Source organism: Coregonus lavaretus (assembly GCF_964263955.1).
Source record: "Coregonus lavaretus genome assembly, chromosome: 6".
Taxonomy (NCBI): Eukaryota; Metazoa; Chordata; class Actinopteri; order Salmoniformes; family Salmonidae; genus Coregonus; species Coregonus lavaretus.
In genome coordinates this window covers 45,515,001-45,537,500 of record NC_139993.1, presented here as the reverse complement: position 1 = coordinate 45,537,500, position 22,500 = coordinate 45,515,001, and the positions used below count along the sequence as shown (strand labels likewise).

Genomic DNA, 22,500 nt, shown 5'->3' with positions numbered 1-22,500 from the left:
GGGTGTTGGCTGGAGAGGCAGGGGTCTGGGGGAGGAGAGGGTGAGGGAAAGGGAGAGGAACAGGTTAAAAACACTTTACACCCACAGGTGGCAGGCCAAACAGCCAAACAGACACACAGACACACACTTACACTACAGTTCACTGTATGCTTGATTCGTACCAGCCAATACAAACAACATGATTCCTCCATCAGCTAAACCAGGTCAAAGGTCATGAGAGGTAGAGAGGAGGGGGGGTGTACTCACCGAGGGTGAGTAGATGTCCGGGAGTGTGGAGATGTCTCCGAAAAGCTCTAATTGGTTGATATTCTGCCAATCAGAAAGAGAGTTCACAGCCGTCAGACGTCATGGCTACAATAGCAACGTACAGCATTGCGTGTCCCAACATACATGCAACACCTTTCACGAAAACACGGAACACGCAACATGCCTCACGCAACCAGGTACCTACCTCTGTCGGGCACAGTGACATCATCAAACAGCGCCACAGGTAGACGGACAGGGACGCGTTAGATGATGATGTCATGGAGTAATATTATTGGTGGAGGTGACATACCTACCAAATTCAAGTTACTCTGAACTACAAATCTCAATATCCTCTCATATCTCTCTATATATACACACACCTCTCTTTCTTCAAAATCCCTCTCTTTCATATCTATCTATTTAACATGTCTCTTTTTTTTACATCAATCTCTTTCTAACATTAATAAGGTCTTTATCCCTGTGGTGACTGGAGAAAATAAGAGTCTTTTTTTAGTTATTAAAGTTGTGAGGATTTACATGGTCAGAGATTAGCAAAAATCAGAGCCCTCTATAGAGATACATATAGCTCCAGTATATTGCTGTATAGGGTTCTGGGGATAATGTCTGCACAGATAACAACGTCTGCCTTCTGGCTCCGCTAGTTAAACTAATAGGTCACACATAGACCATGACGCTCTTATTATATTCCAATGCTTAAAGTGTGTGTGTGTGTTCTACTTCTTTCTATCTATCAGATAATGGATCAGAGAGCGTGTCGTTTCTAGCCATACAGATGAATGGAGTATCTGTGCTGTTAGTGAGAGAGGAGGACAGAGGAGGAGTTCAGTTAACTACTATTACTGACTGATAGAAAGCCACTGAGGAAGATAGTGTATATACTGTACACTGATGCTATTCTGTCTTTCTTTTAACTGAACCTACTGACACCTATGATAGTGTTAGTTTGAATCTCCCAGAGCTGAGGGAGGGTCACTTCTGGCCTCTGTGGTCAATGTGGTCACTGTAGTGTGTTACTAATGTGACTGTGTGAACACTGTGTGTAAGTGGGTCTGCATCCCAAATGGCACCCTATTCCCAATATAGTGCACTACTTTTGACCAGAGGCCCTATATACGTAGACTGGGTCGTTACTGAGCTGAGTATATCCTCTGTGTTATTAATGAGCTGTGAGAGGAGTGAGTCAGACCCTCTCTGTTGGACAAGATGACCAAATATTGACCCATCACCTCCTCCCATCCCTCCATCCCTCTCCCATCCCTCCATCCCTCTCCCATCCCTCCATCCCTCTCCCATCCCTCCATCCCTCTCACCTCCTCCCATCCCTCCATCCCTCTCCCATCCCTCCATCCCTCCATCCCTCTCCCATCCCTCCATCCCTCTCACCTCCTCCCATCCCTCCATCCCTCTCCCATCCCTCCATCCCTCTCACCTCCTCCCATCCCTCCATCCCTCTCCCATCCCTCCATCCCTCTCACCTCCTCCCATCCCTCCATCCCTCTCCCATCCCTCCATCCCTCTCACCTCCTCCCATCCCTCCATCCCTCTCCCATCCCTCCATCCCTCTCACCTCCTCCCATCCCTCCATCCCTCTCCCATCCCTCCATCCCTCTCACCTCCTCCCATCCCTCCATCTGACCTGACCACCTCCCTCTCCCCTCATCTTCTCTGTCTCTCTGATGTCAGCTTTAAAGACCCTCCTCTCTCCCCCTCTCTTCCTCTCACTCTCTTTCCATCTCTCTCTACCCCCCCCCCCCCCCCCCCACCCCCTTCCTTCAGTCTTTAGATACTGTCGTTTTACATTCATTTGTAGCAGCAGAGGTTACAAAAATATAGATCACTTTCAGTGAGTGTGCCTTTTTCTCCTCTATCATTTGTATTGTCCTTATAACCCTGGCAGGCTGCACCCAGAGACTTGTGTATGAAGAGTTGAGCAGGCTAGTCCTTCACAGTGCACCTTACCTGTGGTGTCCATACACTGTCCATATCCATGAGATATATCAGTGAGTGGCTCTCCACTGGCTGCTGCTGTTGTTGATGATGTTGCTGGTGATGATGATGATGATGATGATGATGGATGATGATGATGATGATGGATGATGATGATGTTGTTGTTGGTGATGATGATGAGGATGATGATGATATTGATGATGATGATCTTGATGATGATGTTGTTGATGATGATGAGGATGATGAGCATTCTGAGTACTCTGCACAGCCACATGGGATGGCAGATGGAATGGAAACATCCAGACAGAGAAATTATGTATCAGACACTCAAACAAAAACAGACACATGGAGACATAGTCACTTTACCCCTATCTACATGTACATATTACCTTAATTACCTCGACTAACCTGTACCCCCGCACATTGACTCTGTACCCCCTGTATATAGCCTCGTTATTGTTATTTTATTGTTACTTTCTTTTTACTTTAGTTTATTTAGTAAATATTTTCTTAACTCTTATTTTTCTTAAAACTGCATTGTTGGTTAAGGGCTTGTAAGTAAGCATTTCACGGTAAGGTCATGTGACAAATAACATTTGATTTAATTTGATTTGAGGGTGAGTTGAGGTGGAGGGATAGAATATTACATGTAGATACTTTAACTGTTCACAAACACACACACACACACACACACACACACACACACACACACACACACACACACACACACACACACACACACACACACACACACACACAAACACACACACACACACAAACACACACACACACACACACACACACACAAACACACACACAAACACACACACACACACACACACACACACACACACACACACACACACACACACACACACACACACACACACACACACACACACAAACACACACACAAACACACACACACACACACACACACACACACACACACACACACACACAGCTCATTACATCAGATTCCTCTTCCATCTATATCACTCTCTCTCTGCCCATCCCTTTCTCCTCATCACTGCGACAACCACCTTTCAATTATTGGTCTCTGAGGAAACAGTAATTAGTATGGGCATGGTTTTGCATACGATTAATGCAGCCCCCTTAATTAACACCCACCTCGCTGATCTCCTGTCTCACTAAACACACACACACATGTGCATGGATGCATACACACACACACACACACTAGCCTACTTGTGCTTCATTGCCAGATGATAATAGGCTGACCTCTGTTGGGTCAGGGCCAGGGAATGAGGCATTTTAAATCAACAGATTGTGCAAACTCACACAGGGTCAAGGACTCAGGAGATTAAAGTAGTACTTGTCTCTTTTATGTGTGTGTTTGTGTGAGTGTGTGTGTGTGTGTGCATTCGTATGTACGTGCTTGTGTGTGTGTGTGTATGTGTGTATGTGTGGGTGTGTGTCTATGTGTGTGTTAATAGCATTGAGAGACAGAAGGCGACAGACTAAATGACCGTGAAGCATATGGTTTAGACAGAGGTGTCAGACCCTACTGGCTATAGCACCGTATAATAACACCAGACACACACAGGTATGTATCGAACACAAAGCCAATAGGTGTCAGTGTTGTGGGGTGGTTAAGGACAGCAGTAGGGCTGTGGGATCTCACCGCTTTAAGCCTCTTAGCACTGCTGGGATAATACAGCAACACAGGACAAAACCGACAGCCACGACCCACACCGTCTGATTACGACTGTACAGTGTGTGTGTGTGTGTGTGTGTTTGTGTGTGTATGTGTGTGTTCTGCAGTGTGAGCTAGGAGAGACCAGTGGGAGTATAGGAGGAAGGGGGCAGATTTTGGCTATAGTAGCAATTTCTACACAGACAGTGAGGCACCCTCCCTACAGTTAGAATTGTTTTTTTTTAGACAGGTGTCAGAGATGGAGTAGTTGTAGCAGGTGTAGAATAGCTACTATACTGGTTATGAGGATAGAGTTATTAGCTAATGAAACAGAGAGATGTTTAACTACCATGTTTAATAAGATCATAAAAGGACATGGAGAGTTCTGTTGCATCATGACAATGGTCAAGGTCAACTTGAATGACACACACACAAAGGCGTGTACACACATACACACACACACACACACACTCGCTCTCTTACCAATCTGTTTTGTTCTACTATTGTCAGAACATGTTTGTTCATTCACCAGCAGACCACAGCCAGCCATGCATCACCAAGACACCACACTGCATGCAATGCACACACATACACCTGCCACCACACTGCATGCAACCAGCACCTAGCACAGAGCAAACCCCACCCAAACCCACTCCTATCCACATACACAGCGACTCCACCCAGCACCACCACAAAGCCACACCACAGGGTATCCACAGGACACACCATAGCACCACGGGGGACACAAGGGGGGGACAGGCACACACAGCTGGACTCACTGGGTGTCTCTTGGGGACGTCATATACCCCCTCCTTCTGTTGGCTGGTCGGAACCTGGACAATCAACCAATCACCACACAGCCCACCAACCACACGTTAGCTTTTGTTACCACGACAACCTTCATTTTTTATGTACCAAAAAGTACCTATCGTAGTAAATACCAAAGCAACACAAGACTATAAAATAAAGCCTTACAGACAAATATATAGAGACTAAAGCCTGGACATTATTGTCCCTTATAGCTTGCATCTGAGGGTATGTGTGCGTGTGTGTGTGCGTATGTGCGTGTGTGTGTGCGTGCGTTCGTGCGAGAGAGAGAGAATGAGTGATGTAATCTGTATTCAAATCTATGAGTTGAGGCTTCATTTAGTCTATCAGTCTGATGTATGAGCAGCTCTCTCTCTCTCCCCTTCTCTCTCTCCAATAAAGTGGATCAATGTGCTCTTATCACAGAGAGAGACATGTAATAAACTGGTGTGTCTGTCTGTCTTTCTGTGGCTATGTCTCAAATGACACCATATTCCTCATGTTGTGCACTACTTTTGGCCAAACCCTGTGGATTAGGGTCTTTTAAGACAAAGTCACAGAGAGAGAGAGAGAGAGAGAGAGAGACAGACAGACTGTCACACCCTGATCTGTTCCACCTGTCTTTGTGATTGTCTCCACCCCCCTCCAGGTGTCGCCAATCTTCCCCATTATCCCCTGTGTATTTATACCTGTGTTCTCTGTTTGTCTGTTGCGGTTCGTCTCGTCAAGCCTACCAGCGTGTTTTTCGTACTCCTGTTTTCAAGTTTTCACGGTTTTGATCATTCTTCCTGCCCTGACCCTGAGCCTGCCTGCCGTTCTGTACCATTTGACACTGCCCTGGATTACTGACCTCTTCCTGCCCTGACCCTGAGCCTGCCTGCCGTTCTGTACCGTTTGACACTGCCCTGGATTACTGACCTCTTCCTGCCCTGACCCTGAGCCTGCCTGCCGTTCTGTACCGCTTGACACTGCCCTGGATTACTGACCTCTTCCTGCCCTGACCCTGAGCCTGCCTGCCGTTCTGTACCGTTTGACACTGCCCTGGATTACTGACCTCTTCCTGCCCTGGCCCTGAGCCTGCCTGCCGTTCTGTACCGTTTGACACTGCCCTGGACTACTGACCACTGCCTGCCCTGACCCTGAGCCTGCCTGCCGTTCTGTACCGTTTGACACTGCCCTGGATTACTGACCTCTTCCTGCCCTGGCCCTGAGCCTGCCTGCCGTTCTGTACCGTTTGACACTGCCCTGGATTACTGACCTCTTCCTGCCCTGGCCCTGAGCCTGCCTGCCGTTCTGTACCGTTTGACACTGCCCTGGATTACTGACCTCTTCCTGCCCTGACCCTGAGCCTGCATGCCGCTCTGTACCTTACGGACTCTGCCCTGGACCTCCGACCTCTGCCTGCCCTTGACCTGTCCTTTGCCTGCCCCCTGTTTGTATAATAAACGTCCGTTATTCGAACTGTCTGCATCTGGGTATTTTCCTGAGCTGTGATACAGACAGATTGATACAGGACAACGTCTCTATATGTTTTGTTCTATTGACTGATGATTGATTGTCCCTGCGATGTCAGACTATCAAACTAATCCACCTGATTGATCTGTTGTGAATGGAAATGTCAATAAAAACCTGATGGGACAAAAACGTCTGTCATAATAGTCTGACTACCAACACCTGAGTACTCTCTCCATCTCTCCTTCCTCCATCTTTCCTAATCCCTCTCTCTCTTCTCTAGTTCTCTTGTTTATTTCCTCTCTCATCCTTCTTCATCTCTCCATCTCTCTGGTTGTTTATTTCCAGAGGCAGATCTTTATTCATCTGTTGGTTCCTCTGTGGCACAATTCTAACACGCCTTTTTGCGTGTGTGTGTTAGATCGAGCTCTATTTTCATTCTATTATTTTTAAAGATCAAACGAGAGCCTGGTGTTGAATCTTTCTTTCCCTCTTTCATCTCCTCAGAAAGAGGGGGAAGGACGAGGGGTCTGCTTACTCATGCATGTGTGTTAATGTTTCTCTCAGGTTTCAGTGGTGTGTCTGTCAGTAGTGAAGCGGTTGGTGAGGGGCCGTTCCACCTCAAACAACAACAAATAGGATTTTGACACCCACCATCTCAGATGTTAGAAACAGATAAGATTAGCATTCCTGCAACATTATTTTGTTGAAATATAATTTGATCTCTGAGAAATTAAGCTAATTGATACATTTATAGGATTCATATAATATTTATAAATATAGTACCTAACATCCGATTTGGACCAAACCTTTTTCTAACAATGAGTTAGACATCCAAAGAAATGGTCAAAAGCCACCCACGGACATCCCACATCCCACGCCAATCCCACCCCAACAACGAATATATTGTAACAGTTCTCTATGTCTGACAAGTAGTATGGAGCTGCGGCTCTGCGTATTGTTTCTTCATCCTATGTAATGTATTCTCAGTGAATTTCGTGATGTTTTTTTCCCTTGTTCAGAGAAATTAGTAATTGAAGTTGTTAGGTTTATGTCCCATCCTACATCCTGATATTACCAAGTTCTGACCATTAGATGGTGCTGTTGCAATGCAAGTCAATGGTAGCTATATTTTAGCATTTCCACGCTTCATATCCAAATCATCATAAAGCATAAAAAAATGGATTGTGTAACTCAATGACATTACTTATAGATGATTTGGATATGAAGCGCGAAAATGCTAATATAGGTAGCATTAACTTACATTTGATTTTTTTTTTCATCACCTAATAGCAGGAACAGCACCATATAGTGGTTAGAACCTGGTAATATCAAGATGTAAGATGGGACATAAACCTAACAATTTCAATGACTAATTTCTCTGAACAGGGGAAAAGAAACACCATGAAATGTACTGAGAATACATTACATTGGATCAAGAAATAATACTCTGAGCCGCAGCTCCATAATACTTGTCAGACATAAACAACTGATACTATATACTCGTTGTTGGGGTGGGATTGGCGTGGGGTGTGGGGGGGTCCATGGGTGACTTTTGACAATTTATTTGGATTCCTCATGTCTTACTCATTGTTAGAATAAGTGTGGCCCAAATTGGATGATAGGTGCTATATTTATTTAATATTATATCAATGCTATAAATTAAAATGGCCAATTTGGGTGCAAACAATTACCTTAATTTCTCAGAGATTTCAGTACAATCTGAGATGATGGGTGTCATGGCTTGTTGAAATGACATGGAACGACCCTGAGGCTATTCTCAAATAATCTCTATTCCCATTGGAACCCTGCTCCTATCACCAACACAACTCCACCAATCAGATCCAAGCAGAGGAGAGAGGCTTGTACCTGATAAATGCTCTCTTCTGATTGGTCGCGGATGGGCTCGTGTCCCGCCTCAAACACAATGTACTACAACACAGGCAGCAGGGAGAGGAGAGGAGGAATAAAGAAACAAATATGACATAGGAATAGAAGAAAAGGACAGGCTCAGAATATGATGCAAAGATGTGATTGGTCAAACAGAATCATCTGTAGGTCCCGCCCCCAAGCAATCCCAGAAAACTTCACACATACACGCACGCACACACACTCACATACACACACACAGACAACTCCATTCATCTGACAAGAATCCTGGGACTCCCCCACAATCCCCTACAGACACAGATAAACAGGCAAGGAGATTGAAAGATTGCAAGAAGCATTAGAGAGAAACATGCTGATTGGATAGAACAGCATTAGAGAAGCATTTTGATTGGTGTTTGGAAGTTACCTGGTAGACCGGATCCTCCAAATCTTCCTCCAGAATAGTCTGAAGACAGAGGGACAGATGGAGAGGGGGAAGAAAGGAGAGAGGGGAGGAGGAGAGTAGAGAGGGAAGAGGAGATGGAAGCAGATCAGTGTAGTTGACAGATAGAGGCAGCAGCACCAATAATAATCAGATAGTAAACATTGTGTGTATTGTGTGTGTGTGTACCTGGTACACAGCCTGTTCACACTGTTTGTCCTTCTGGGCTTTCTTCTCCATCTCCTCTCTCTGTTTGATCTGATAGATGAGCTGGAACAGGTCCCGGAGGTCCAGGATCACTGGCTCTGCCTGGGAGGGGGAGAGGAAGTAGAACATTGTTATATAGCTCTGTGGTTAACACAACACACACGCAAGCACGCAAGCATGCACATATACAGGCAGACACACTCTCACACACACATACACAAGCATGCGCGCACACACACGTACGCACACACATGTGATGCTTTAGTTTCACTATGAACAGCTTCAGAGCAGAGAGCTGGGGATTCTAAGGGAACAATTAAATATAGAACATGTTTAATATTTGATTGAGGTCTAACAGGGAGTTCACAGACAGTGTTTGGAGAACTACAAGGACATCACCAGTATAGTGTTGGGTTCCAACTTGTTCCTACTTCCTACCACGTCTGAACTCTGATAGAGTCTTACTTAAATCATGTAATTTGTCTGACCTCTCCCTCCTCTCATTCATACCATCTCTCATCCCTTTCTCTTCTCTGTCTTTCGTCATCTCTTTCTTTCCTCTCTCTGTCATCACTTTCTCTGTTCCCTCTATCGTCTCTCTCTCCTCTCTCTGTATAATGAGGAGTGGACAGAGAGACAGCTCTGTCTTGTCGTCTCTGTATTCTCAGAAAACACTACAGGTACTGAACTCTTTGCAACCTCAGGAATACATGGCAGCTTGCTGGGTTGTGTGTGTCACAGGACTCCAGGTCAGTTCCTGGGAGGATGGATGGGTTGTTAGAGACAGTTACACACACTCACACACTCATCGAGTGGCTATGGGAAATCAATATGGCATCAGAGAGCAGAGAGAGAGCCTCAGATGAAACACAGACAAAACACAGACACACAGACACAGATAATCTCGGTTACACCAGAAGTAAAATCCAGCGTAATTTGGTCAGCTGCGTGATTAACTTCTGGGTCTACACGTGTTTGAAATTGAGAGTTTCGGCGGTTTATGAAGTCTAAACCCTCGCAAAAGAAAACTCTCAGCCAAAGTTTGATGCGGTCAAGACAGGTACTATGTAATCAGATGAGATGATAAATAACTAGCAATAAGTTAGTCTACCAGCGTGAGTCGACTTGGTTGCTATCTCTCTCCCCCTTAGTGATGTGCAGTTCGCAAACGATTCCTTGTTTTTGAACAACTCTTTTTACTGACTCGAGAGTCATGACTCGTTCATTTTAGTCGTTCATTTGACCTGCTGGCCACAATTAATTTTACAGCAGGATTAATACGCGCTCCCCCTCCTCACCGGCTCCGGACACGTGCTCCAACTTCCAACTGTCTATCATGTGCGCACAGACATAGACCATGCTACAGGCAGCATAGAGAAGAAGATACTGTATACCCGCTAATAAAGGACTTTTAAAGGCCCAGTGCACTACTTTTGTGAGAATATATGTTTTTTCATTTGGATTATTCAGGGGGTGCTGCAGCACACTCAGCACCCCTACTTCCCACGGCTATGGCTGCTGCAGTTCAGAAATTATATATGCTTATCTCCCTCACAGCAGTCGAGTCATTCTGCCAAGAATCGTTCGCAAATCTAGTACGGTTGCGGCTGCAACTAGACTTTCAAATGTATCAATAGATAATCTCATTTGTTTCGCTAGCAATCACAAATGTACATCGTTTAAAGCACACTTTTATAAGTCTCAGTCACAAATGACTCCAATTGACCCCCTATGGTGAACGAAAATCATGACTCTTTCAAGTTTTCAGTTCATTGTTCACTGGTAGAGGTCCTGTGTGCTTTGGGCATTACTGAATTAAATGAATTAAATGAGTCGAAAGATTAAACATTTTACTGAACGAGTTGAAAAGATTTGAGTCAGTAAAAAGAACCGAAACTCACATCACTACTCCCCTTCCATGCTCCCCTCATCACACCGCACGGCCCCTCCCTGCTCCCCTCATCACACCGCACGGCCCCTCCCTGCTCCCCTCATCACACCGCACGGCCCCTTCCTGCTCCCCTCAACACACCGCACGGCCCCTCCCTGCTCCCCTCATCACACCGCACGGCCCCTCCCTGCTCCCCTCATCACACCGCACGGCCCCTCCCTGCTCCCCTCAACACTCACAGATGCACACCGCACGGCAACCCCTCTGCTACCATCATCACTCACAGATGCTCCCTGCAAAATCAGACAACCCCATAGTATAATAGTTTACCTATTTACCTAGTAATTTACATTCAGTGGTGACCCGTCATTCAGGGCAGGTGTGGCAGAGCCCCACCTGTTTTAAGCCCTACCTGTTTAGCTAAAAAAAAAATGGGGACACTACGTCACCACAGAATCTTCAGGGAGAGCTAGCCAGTTCAAGCCCCGTTGGGTGCTGCCATAGATTTACATTAGAAGTGCCCGTCGAAAAAGGCTCAAGGTCATTGGCCACAGGTAAAATGACGTAAAATCACGTTATATTTACCTTAGCTTTGATTGGACTGATCATGTCAACATCATATTTTCAAAATCTTAGCTAGCAAGCTAAGAAGCTAGACAAGCAGTTATCATCATGAATCATGTTGACAATCTACTGGCAAATCCTTTTCAATTCTTGTCATTTGAAGAAAAATGATAGATAAAACGTCTCGGTGCTCATTGGCCATTAACATTACACAAATCGGGAATCGCAAATTCAACAATGAGTGGTTTGGAAGGAATCAGTGGCTAACTGCGATGCAAAGTAATCACTATTTTGCTTCCCTGCCTGCTATTCGGTGGAGAGGGTGTGTGGTCCAAGTCTGGGTTTAAGGATTTAAAACATTTGTCTGAAAGGGTCTCTTTTACAAGCATAACAGGATAAACATTCACACGCAACACCATGGGCCAGAAAAGGTTGAATACATTGGCCATGCTGTCAATCCAGCATGACTTCTGCCGGGTTCAAAACAACTGGGAACACAGAACTTGGAACTGTGAAATCTCAGACTTCGGTGCGTTCAAGACAACTGGGAACTCTGAGCTCAGACTGGGAAAATACACTTTGAACGGTCATCCAACTCGGTATTCCAAGTCGGGAACTCGGTCTGGTGTCTTTCTAGAGCGCCGACTTTCCGACCTGAAGATCACTGACATCATGATTCGACCTCGTTTTTTCAGAGTTCCCAGTTGTCTTGAAAGCGCCATAAATCCAGAGAATGCCAGACGAAAAATAGGCCTAAGTCTTGTATGCTGCTGCATAAATGATATAATATGCCAGGGATATATGTATACTGTAGCTAAGAAAGTAATACTAAGTGTATGTTATGTAGTAAGCTGTTAGTAGTCCATGTGTCTCACCCTAATAATTTGGTCCCTTTTCCCCTCATATCTTAGTCTACTGTTCTGACTTGGTGGTGCACATGTAGCCTATAGCCAGTTTTAGAGAAATGTCATCATCGAATATTGTAAAAGCTTTCATTGTCTGCTTATATGCCCCCTTTATTTATCCTACGTTTCTGACTTGGTGTACAGGGAGAATACTGTAAGAATGGCCCATGTTCTGAATTATGTCGCTGTCCATTTCAAAAGTCCTGAACAAATAGGCATATCGTCCGTCTGAGTTCGCTCATTGTCTTAATCGAAATTACGGCTTGCCTCTTATCCGCTCATCGTTCCCTTATGCCATAGTCTGTACATCTTAATTGTTATATTGTTCATATACACTACCGGTCAAAAGTTTTAGAACACCTACTCATTCAAGGGTTTTTCTTTATTTTTACTATTTTCTACATTGTAGAATAACAGTGAAGACATAAAAACTATGAAATAACACATGGAATCATGTAGTAACCAAAAAAGTGTTAAACAAATCAAAATATATTTTATATTTGAGACTCTTCAAATAGCCACCCTTTGCCTTGATGACAGTTTTGCACACTCTTGGCATTCTCTCAACCAGCTTCACCTGGAATGCTTTTCCAACAGTCTTGAAGGAGTTCTCACATATGCTGAGCACTTGTTGGCTGCTTTTCCTTCACTCTGCGGTCCGACTCATCCCAAACCATCTCAATTTGGTTGAGGTCGGGGGATTGTGGAGGCCAGGTCATCTGATGCAGCACTCCATCACTCTCCTTCTTGGTAAAATAGCCCTTGCACAGCCTGGAGGTGTGTTGGGTCATTGTCCTGTTGAAAAACAAATGATAGTCCCACTAAGCCCAAACCAGATGGGATGGCGTATCGCTGCAGAATGCTGTGGTAGCCATGCTGGTTAAGTGTGCCTTGAATTCTAAATAAATCACAGACAGTGTCACCAACAAAGCACCCGCACACCATAACACCTCCTCCTCCTCCATGCTTTATGGTGGGAAATACACACGCGGAGATCATCCATTCACCCACACGCGTCTCACAAAGACACGGCGGTTGGAACCAAAAACCTCAAATTTGGACTCCAGACCAAAGGACACATTTCCAGCGGTCTAATGTCCATTGCTCGTGTTTCTTGGCCCAAGCAAGTCTCTTCTACTTATTGGTGTCCTTTAGTAGTGGTTTCTTTGCAGCAATTCGACCATGAAGGCCTGATTCACACAGTCTCCTCTGAACAGTTGATGCTAAGATGTGTCTGTTACTTGAACTCAGTAAAGCATTTATTTGGGCTGCAATTTCTGAGGCTGGTAACTCGAATGAACTTTATCCTCTGCAGCAGAGGTAACTCTGGGTCTTCCATTCCTGTGGCGGTCCTCATGAGAGCCAGTTTCATCATAGTGCTTGATGGTTTTTGAGACTGCTCTTGACCTTCATGTCAAAGTAATGATGAACTGTTATTTCTCTTTGCTTATTTTAGCTGTTCTTGCCATAATATGGACTTGGTCTTTTACCAAATAGGGCTGTCTTCTGTGTACCCCCCTACCTTGTCACAACACAACTGAGGGGCTTGATGGCACAAGCCGGGAGCCCGGCCAACAGCGAGTTGCAGTAGTCCAGGCGGGAGATGAAAAGTTCCTGGATTAGGACCTGCGCCGCTTCCTGTATGAGGTAGGGTCATTCTCTACAGATGTTGTAGAGCATGAACCTACAGGAGCGAGTTAATGCTTTGATGTTTGCAGAGAACAACAGGGTGTTGTCCAGGGTCATGCCAAGGTTCTTTGCACTCTGGGAGGAGGACACTGTGGAGTTGTCAAAAGTGATGGAGAGGTCTTTGAGCGAGCAACTCCATGTCGTCGAGGTTGAGCTTGAGGTGGTGGGCCGACATCCAAGTTGAGATGTCTGCCAGGCACGCAGAGATGCGTGTCACCACCTGGGTGTCAGAAGGGTGGAAGGAGAAAAAGTATTGTGTCATCCGCATAGCAATGATAGGAGAGACCATGTCATGGAGCCCAGTGACTTGGTGTACAGCGAGAAGAGGAGAGGGCCTAGAACCGAGCACTGGGGGACACCAGTCGTGAGAGTATGTGGTGCAGACACAGATCCTCTCCACGTCACCTGGTAGGAGCGGCCTGCCAGGTAGAGTGCAATCTAAGAGTGGGCATCAGTCTGAGATGCCCAGCCCTGAGAGGGTGGAGAGGAGGATCTGATGGTTCATGGTGTCGAAGGCAGTGGATAGATCTAGTAGGATGAGAACAGAGGATAGAGATTTAGCTTTGGCAGTGCGGAAAGCCTCTGCCAAATAGTTAGTTCTGAGAGAGATAGCGAGAGAGTTGGTCAGAGACTGTTGGCTTCTTGAGAAGGGGAGCGACTCGGGCCATTTAGAAGTCAGAGAGGACACAGTCAGTGGTCAGGGATGAGTTGATGAGGGAAGTGAGGAATGGGAGAAAGTCTCCAGAGATGGTCTGGAGAAGGGAGGAGGGGATGGGATCGAGCGGGAAGGTTGTCGGGCGGCCGGACCTCACTAGTCACAAGATTTCATCTGCAGAGAGAGGGGAGAAAGAGGTCAAGGCGTAGGCTATTTCTGTGTGAATAGGACCAGTGGACTCAATAGGCTGAGTGATTGAGGAGTGGATGTCGTCAACCTTCTTTTCAAAGTGGTTGACAAAGTTGTCCGGAGAGAGGGAGGAGGGTGGGGTTGGAGGATTAAGGAGGGAAGAGAAGGGGGGAAATCATTTCCTAGGGTTGGAGTGATAGAAAGTGGCTTTAGCAGCGGATGTAGAGGAAGAGAAGGTAGAGAGGAGGGAGTGAAAGGATAATTGGTCCTTCAGAAGTTTAGTTTTCCTCCATTTTCGCTCAGCTGCCCGCAGCTCAGCCACGGGGCAGAAGTGGAGGGCCGAGCCGACAGGGAGGAAAAGGGACAGTGCGAGTCATAGGATGCGGAAAGGGAGGAGAGTAGGGTTGAAGATGCAGAATCAGGAGACAGGAGGGAGAAGAATTTAGCAGAAGAGAGAGATGATAGGATAGAAGAGGAGAGGAGAGAGTAGTGGGAGACGGAGAGCGAAGATTGTGACGGCGCAGGACCATCTGGGTAGGGGCTGATTGGCTAGGGTTGGAGGAAAGGGGGACAGAAAAGGAAACAAAGTAGTGATCAGAGACCTAGGGGACGCAGTGAGACTAGTAGGCAAACACCCTCTGGTAAAGATGAGGTCAATCATATTGCCTGCCTTGTGAGTGGGAGGGGACTGGGAAAGGGTGAGGTCAAAAGAGGCAAGGCGGGGAAAGAGAAAGTTGGAAAGAAGTGAATCAAAGGCAGATGTCGGGAGGTTGAAGTCGCCAAGTACGAAGAGTGGTGAGCCATCATCAGGCAATGAGCTTATCAAGCTGTCAAATTCATTGAGGAACTCTAAGATCACCTAATATAATAATAATAATATGCCATTTAGCAGACACTTTTATCCAAAGCGACTTACAGTCGTGCGTGCATACATTTTTGTGTATGGGTGGTCCCGGGGATCGAACCCACTACCTTGGCGTTACAAGCGCCGTGCTCTACCAGCTGAGCTACAGAGGACCACCTGGTGGACGATAGATGACAACAATGTTAAGCTTGAGTGGACAAGTGACAGTGACAGCATAGAATTCAAATGAGGAGATGGACAGGTGAGCGAGGGAGAAAATACACTGAACAAAAATATAAACACAACATGCAACAATTTCAAAGATTTTACTAAGTTACAGTTCATTAGCCCTAATCTATGGATTCCACATGACTGGGAATACAGATATGCATCTGTTGGTCACAGATACCTTTAAAAAAATGTAGGGCCGTGGATCAGAAAAACAGTCAGTATCTGGTGTGACCATTTGCCTCATGCAGTGTGACACATCTCCTTCGCATAGAGTTGATCAAGCTGTTGATTGTGGCCTGTGGAATGTTGTCCCACTCCTCTTCAATGGCTGTGCGAAGTTGCTGGATATTGGCGGGAACTGCAACACACTGTTGTACACGTCGATCCAGAAAATCCCAAACATGCGCAATGGGTGACATGTCTGGTGAGTATGCAGGCTATGGAAGAACTGGGAAATGTCCAGTGTTTCAGTGTACAGATCCTTGCGACATGGGGCCACGCATTATCATGCTGAAACATGAGGGGATGGCGGAGGATGAATGGCATGACAATGGGCCTCAGGATCTGGTCACGGTATCTCTGTTCATTCAAATTGCCATCGATAAAATGCAATTGTAGCTTATGCCTGCCCATACCATAACCCCACCACCACCATGGGGCACTCTTTTCACAACATTGACATCAGTAAACCACTCGCCCCCACATCTACCATCTGCCCGGTACAGTTGAAACCGGTACAGTTGAAAACGGGATTCATTCTTGAAGAGCACACCAGTGGCCATCGAAGGTGAGCATTTGCCCACTGAAGTCTGTTACAACGCCAGACTGCAGTCAGGTAAAGACCCTGGTGAGGACGACGAGCACGCAGATGAGCTTCCCTGAGACGGTTTCTGACAGTTTGTGCAGAACTTCTTTAGTTGTGCAAACCCACAGTTTTCATCAGCTGTCCGAGGGTGCTGGTCTCAGACGATCACCAGGTGAAGAAGCCGGATGTGGAGGTCCTGGGCTGGCGTGGTTACATGTGGTCTGCAGTTGTGAGGCCGACATTGAAGGCGGCTTATGGTAGAGAAATTATCATTCAATTCTCTGGCAACAGCTCTGGTGGACATTCCTGCAGTCAGCATGGCAATTGCATGCTCCCGCAAAACTTGAGACATCTGTGGCATTGTGTTGTGTGACAAAACTGCACATTTTAGAGTGGCCTTTTATTGTCCCGAGCACAAGGTGCACCTGTGTAATGATTATGCTGTTTAATCAGCTTCTTGATATGCCACACCTGTCAGGTGGATGGATTATCTTGGCAAAGGAGAAATGCTCACTAACAGCGATGTAAACACATTTGTGCACAAAATTGGAGAGAAATAAGCTTTTTGTGCATATGGAACATTTCTGTGATCTTTTATTTCAGCTCATGAAACATGGGCCAACACTTTACATGTTGCGTTTATATTTTTATTCAGTATACATCAAAAGCATATTGCATTATCTGGTTGATGTTGAGTTCTGATATTTTCCAAGCTTGGTAAGGAGTACAGAAGTAGCTCATCCTTGGGCGATGTGTCCAATTTGTCCTGATGGTGGCACAGTGGGCCCACAACTTGAACCCCGGCAACGCTGCTTGCAGCTTTAATTGTTGTTGTAAACAGGGGCAGTGGCGTCTTAAAAGGGCAATGACATACTTTGTAATAGAAACCCCAAAAATCACATTGTTTTTTTGGTTAGTATTTTTCTCTTAACGTTAATGATCCCAATTTCATTTAAATGTTGAATGTTTAAACGTTCACACCCCTAGTCCATATAACCAGTGATGAAAAAGACCCAAACTACTGTAGCTCATTATTTCACGCATCCCATTCAGTCCCGGCAGATTCTGTCTACCCACAGGAGATTAAGACACAGACAACAACATAGCGAGAATATAGACTCTATCGCTATTCTACACACACACACACACACATGCCACAGCAGCAGGATAGACTGTGCTCTGTATGTATCTATCTGCTGAGAGCTGATTCAAGGGTCATTCTCTAAATGTCAACAGGACAATGTTCCCCGGGGCTAGCAGAGGACAATAAGGATCATGGACACACACACAAAGGCACATACACTCACACACATTCACAAATTGTGTGGTACTCACCGACTGAGCGGTCTTGATAGCTACGAAGCGGTGGTTTCCCTCCTTCCCACAGACGTAGCCAAAGGCTCGGTGGTCCGTGATGTCTTTAGCGATGTACGAGATCTCATGGACAGCATGGTGGTGCTGGAGGACCTGAGAGAGACGGAAACACACAGTCAGAGACAGAACCATTGATCTAGAGATGAATAGAGGAGAGGAAAGAGGAGAGGAGAGGAGAGGAGAGGAGAGGAGAGGAGAGGAGAGGAGAGGAGAGGAGAGGAGAGGAGAGGAGAGGAGAGGAGAGGAGAGGAGAGGAGAGGAGAGGAGAGGAGAGGAGAGGAGAGGATGATCTGGCAGTAGTTCTATTCAGAGCTCAGGCAGCCCTCAGCAGGATGTGACCAGACGGAGGGATACAGTCCCACTATTCCCTGTGAGCCTCTGTGTTGTGTTTCTGTGCCAGGCAGAAGGAGGGGGGGATTATACCTCCTCAACCCACACACACACACACACAGACAGACACAGACCCACACACACACACACACAGACACAGACCCACACACTCCCGCCTGCTACATTTAACGGTCTTTAGTTCCCCTACTCCCCCCAGTTTAGCCAGAGTGGTTTGTGCCAGGGAGGGATGGCTGTGCCCATGGCAGATGGCATTGGTTGTCCCAGGGAACCAGAGCTGGGACTGCGTGTCTGTGTGTGTGTGTGTGTGTGTGTGTGTGTGTGTATGTGTGCATGCGTGTGCATGTGTGTGTGACTGTGTGTGTATGTGACAATGACAGTCGCGTCTCTGCAGGCAGTCGAGTCGATCACTACATCTACTCCCTGGATGTGACACTACAGACAGAGGCAATCTCAAAACATAGCATTGAGCCCAAACACACACACAGGGACGTGCATCCGTCAACCCCACACAGTGCTCTGACAGAGCTGACAGTACTACAGAGCACCCAGCAGCAGCCACAGTGGTACGGGAGGAGACAGTAACTCTGTGTGTGTGACTGATGTGTTCTATATTTAATAACTAGGCTGATGATTATCATTACTCCCATTGACTTACCTGACAATAATAAGAGCCCCCCACCCCCAGCAGGAGAGACCTCTGTGATCACACGCGCGTGCGCATGAACACACACACATACACACATCCCATGCCTGTAGATTGGCCATTGAACCCAGATGTCTTGTACCAGGCTGGGGCTGGGGAGGGGATGACATACACACTTTTTCTTTTTCTGTTAAAGGCCTCGCCCTCTCTCCACCCCTCCTGGCTGTTCCATTCATCCATGACGGAAAGAGAGAACACGAGCGTTCGCCCTCTGTGGGGATGGAGGAGAGATTAATGTTCCCACGCTCCTCTCCTCAATCTCAGACGGCTTCTCCCTCCTTGACCTTCCCTCCTCCATGAGAGAGCTCATCCATCCATCCATTCATCCAACCACCAATCCAGCTCATCCATCCATCCATTCATCCAACCACCAATCCAGCTCATCCATCCATCCATTCATCCAACCACCAATCCAGCTCATCCATCCATCCATTCATCCAACCACCAATCCAATTCATCCATCCATCCATTCATCCAACCACCAATCCAGCTCATCCATCCATCCATTCATCCAACCACCAATCCAGCTCATCCATCCATCCATTCATCCAACCACCAATCCAGCTCATCCATCCATAGGGAGGGAGGAAGGGATGGGGATGTAAGCAATATGGCTGCAGTGTGGGATGTTGAAAGGCAAGGCACACACACACACACACACACACACACACACACACACACACACACACACACACACACACACCTAGTGGCAGCCTGGCACATAAGAAGCACCACAAACAAACCCCCCAGTAACCAGACACAAAGACACACACAGAGGAAGACAGACTGCATCGCTATTCTCTGTAAATCTGATGATAAAGCAGGTCTGTATTCTGATCTACTGAGGTGGTTTCAATTAGGTCCTCCTGATTTCCCCTGGGACTCCTTAGAGCCGCCTCATTAACAGGTCCACCTGTCCCCCTGGAGCAATATCTTACACATACATTGCACACACACGCATACATACACATGCAGGCACGCAGGAGCACGCACGCACAGACACACACACTCTGAAACTTACCCCAGACTTCTCATCGAAGATCTTGATCCCTCCAAAGGAGACGGTTAAAAACACCTTCTGTTTGTGGTCTCCTTTAGATCGCCCTGCCGCTGCTATACCCTACAGAACAGACCCACGTGACAGGGTTATAGACACACATACACACACATGACTTACTTACTGTAGATGTAGAAGAGCAGGGAAGAGGACAAATCGGAAGTGACTGTCTGTGTGTGTGTGTATGTGTGTGTGTGTGGATGGATTTTCTGTCTGGATGAGCAAATTGGGAAACAGGTTGATCAATGGACCATCTACCTCCGCTCTTCACCCCTCCTCACCTCTCTTCAGTCCTCATCCTTCTCTTCCGCCCATCCCAACATCAACCCTCGTCTCTGTCTCCTTTCTCCTCACCCCTCTCATTTTTCACTCCATCCTGCCCTTGCACAATTACCCAGCATGTAATCATCCTCCTCACCTCCATCTTCACCTCCTCTCTCCTCCATTTTCACCTCCTCTCTCGCCCATCTTCACCTCCTCTCTCCCCCATCTTCACCTCCTCTCTTGCCCATCTTCACCTCCTCTCGCCCCCATCTTCACCTCCTCTCACCCCCATCTTCACCGCCTCTCTCCCCCATCTTCACCTCCTCTCTCGCCCATCTTCACCTCCTCTCTCGCCCATCTTCACCTCCTCTCTCCTCCATCTTCACCTCCTCTCTCGCCCATCTTCACCTCCTCTCTCCTCCATCTTCACCTCCTCTCTCGCCCATCTTCACCTCCTCTCTCCCCCATCTTCTTCTCCTCTCTCGCCCATCTTCACCTCCTCTCTCCCCCATCTTCACCTCCTCTCTCGCCCATCTTCACCTCCTCTCTCCCCCATCTTAACCTCCTCTCTCCCCCATCTTAACCTCCTCTCTCCCCCATCTTCATCCTCCCCCTTCCCCCTCATTCCCTGGCCTCAGGGTCAAACACAGACACACACACACAGTCACCTTGAGCTTCATCATGGAGTCTTGACAGAGTTTGTCTCCACGTGCGGCGGTGACTTCGTCCAGACCGATGAGTTTAGCCTTGTAGCGAACGCCATCCCCCTTAAACCGCCTGATCAACCCAGCCTCGCTACGATCCTGCCCTGAGAGAGACAGAGACACACAGCAACACAGGATCAGTACAGTACACACACGACCACACACACACCTCATTATGATCCAGCTGTAAAGAGAGCATTAGTACACAGTAAAGAGCAAGAAAGCCATACATATTCTGCTATCATTTGATTGGCAAATTCATTCTCTCTCTCTTCCTCCCCATTCTCTCTCTTTCTCCCCATTTTCTCTCTCTTCCTCCCCATTCTCTCTCTTTCTCCCATTCTCTCCCTCTTCCTCCCCATTCTCTCTCTTCCTCCCCATTCTCTCTCTTCCTCCCCATTCTCTCTCTTCCTCCCCATTCTCTCTCTTCCTCCCCATTCTCTCTCTTTCCCATTCTCTCCCTCTTCCTCCCCATTCTCTCTCTTTCTCCCATTCTCTCCCTCTTCCTCCCCATTCTCTCTCTTTCTCCCATTATCTCCCTCTTCCTCCCCATTCTCTCTCTTCCTCCCCATTATCTCTCTTCCTCCCCATTCTCTCTCTTCCTCCCCATTCTCTCTCTTTCCTCCCCATTCTCTCCCTCTTCCTCCCCATTCTCTCCCTCTTCCTCCCCATTCTCTCTTTCTCCCATTCTCTCCCTCTTCCTCCCCATTCTCTCTCTTCCTCCCCATTCTCTCTCTTCCTCCCCATTCTCCCTCTTCCTCCCATTCTCTCTCTTCCTCCCCATTCTCTCTCTTCCTCCCCATTGTCCCTCTTCCTCCCCATTCTCCCTCTTCCTCCCCATTCTCTCTCTTCCTCCCCATTCTCCCTCTTCCCCCACATTCTCTCCCTCTTCCTCCCCATTCTCTCTCTTTCTCCCATTATCTCCCTCTTCCTCCCCATTCTCTCTCTCTTCCTCCCCATTCTCTCTCTTCCTCCCCATTGTCCCTCTTCCTCCCCATTCTCTCTCTTCCTCCCCATTCTCTCTCTTCCTCCCCAATCTCTCTCTTCCTCCCCATTCTCTCTCTTCCTCCCCATTCTCTCTCTTCCTCCCCATTCTCTCTCTTCCTCCCCATTCTCTCTCTTTCTCCCATTCTCTCCCTCTTCCTCCCCATTCTCCCCCTCTTCCTCCCCATTGTCCCTCTTCCTCCCCATTCTCTCTCTTCCTCCCCATTCTCTCTCTTTCTCCCATTCTCTCCCTCCCCATTCTCTCCCTCTTCATTGTCCCTCTTCCTCCCCATTCTCTCTCTTCCTCCCCATTCTCTCTCTTCCTCCCCATTGTCCCTCTTCCTCCCCATTATCTCTCTTCCTCCCCATTCTCTCTCTTTCTCCCATTCTCTCCCTCTTCCTCCCCATTCTCTCTCTCTTCCTCCCCATTCTCCCTCTTCCTCCCCATTGTCCCTACTCCCCATTGTCCCTCTTCCTCCCCATTCTCTCTCTTCCTCCCCATTCTCTCCCTCTTCCTCCCCATTCTCTCTCTCTTCCTCCCCATTCTCCCTCTTCCTCCCCATTGTCCCTCTTCCTCCCCATTCTCTCTCTTCCTCCCCATTATCTCCCTCTTCCTCCCCATTGTCCCTCTTCCTCCCCATT

The 22,500-nt window shown here is 47.1% G+C and overlaps 1 protein-coding gene across 1 annotated transcript in view; it reads right to left on the bottom strand.

Moving 5' to 3' along the window:
* The window catches only part of LOC311130280 (disabled homolog 1-like), a gene marked incomplete at both ends in the record, with an annotated part of 40,614 nt that overhangs the window by 3,427 nt on the left and 14,687 nt on the right, over positions 1-22,500 (bottom strand). Inside the window, 9 exons of the mRNA XM_084163009.1 lie at positions 1-25; positions 247-309; positions 4,651-4,704; positions 8,000-8,062; positions 8,427-8,465; positions 8,631-8,750; positions 17,757-17,888; positions 19,871-19,969; positions 20,839-20,978. The exon at positions 1-25 is cut by the window's left edge and continues 72 nt beyond it. Coding sequence (XP_084019135.1) covers positions 1-25; positions 247-309; positions 4,651-4,704; positions 8,000-8,062; positions 8,427-8,465; positions 8,631-8,750; positions 17,757-17,888; positions 19,871-19,969; positions 20,839-20,978 — 735 coding nt within the window. The remainder of the gene's footprint in view (positions 26-246; positions 310-4,650; positions 4,705-7,999; positions 8,063-8,426; positions 8,466-8,630; positions 8,751-17,756; positions 17,889-19,870; positions 19,970-20,838; positions 20,979-22,500) is intronic.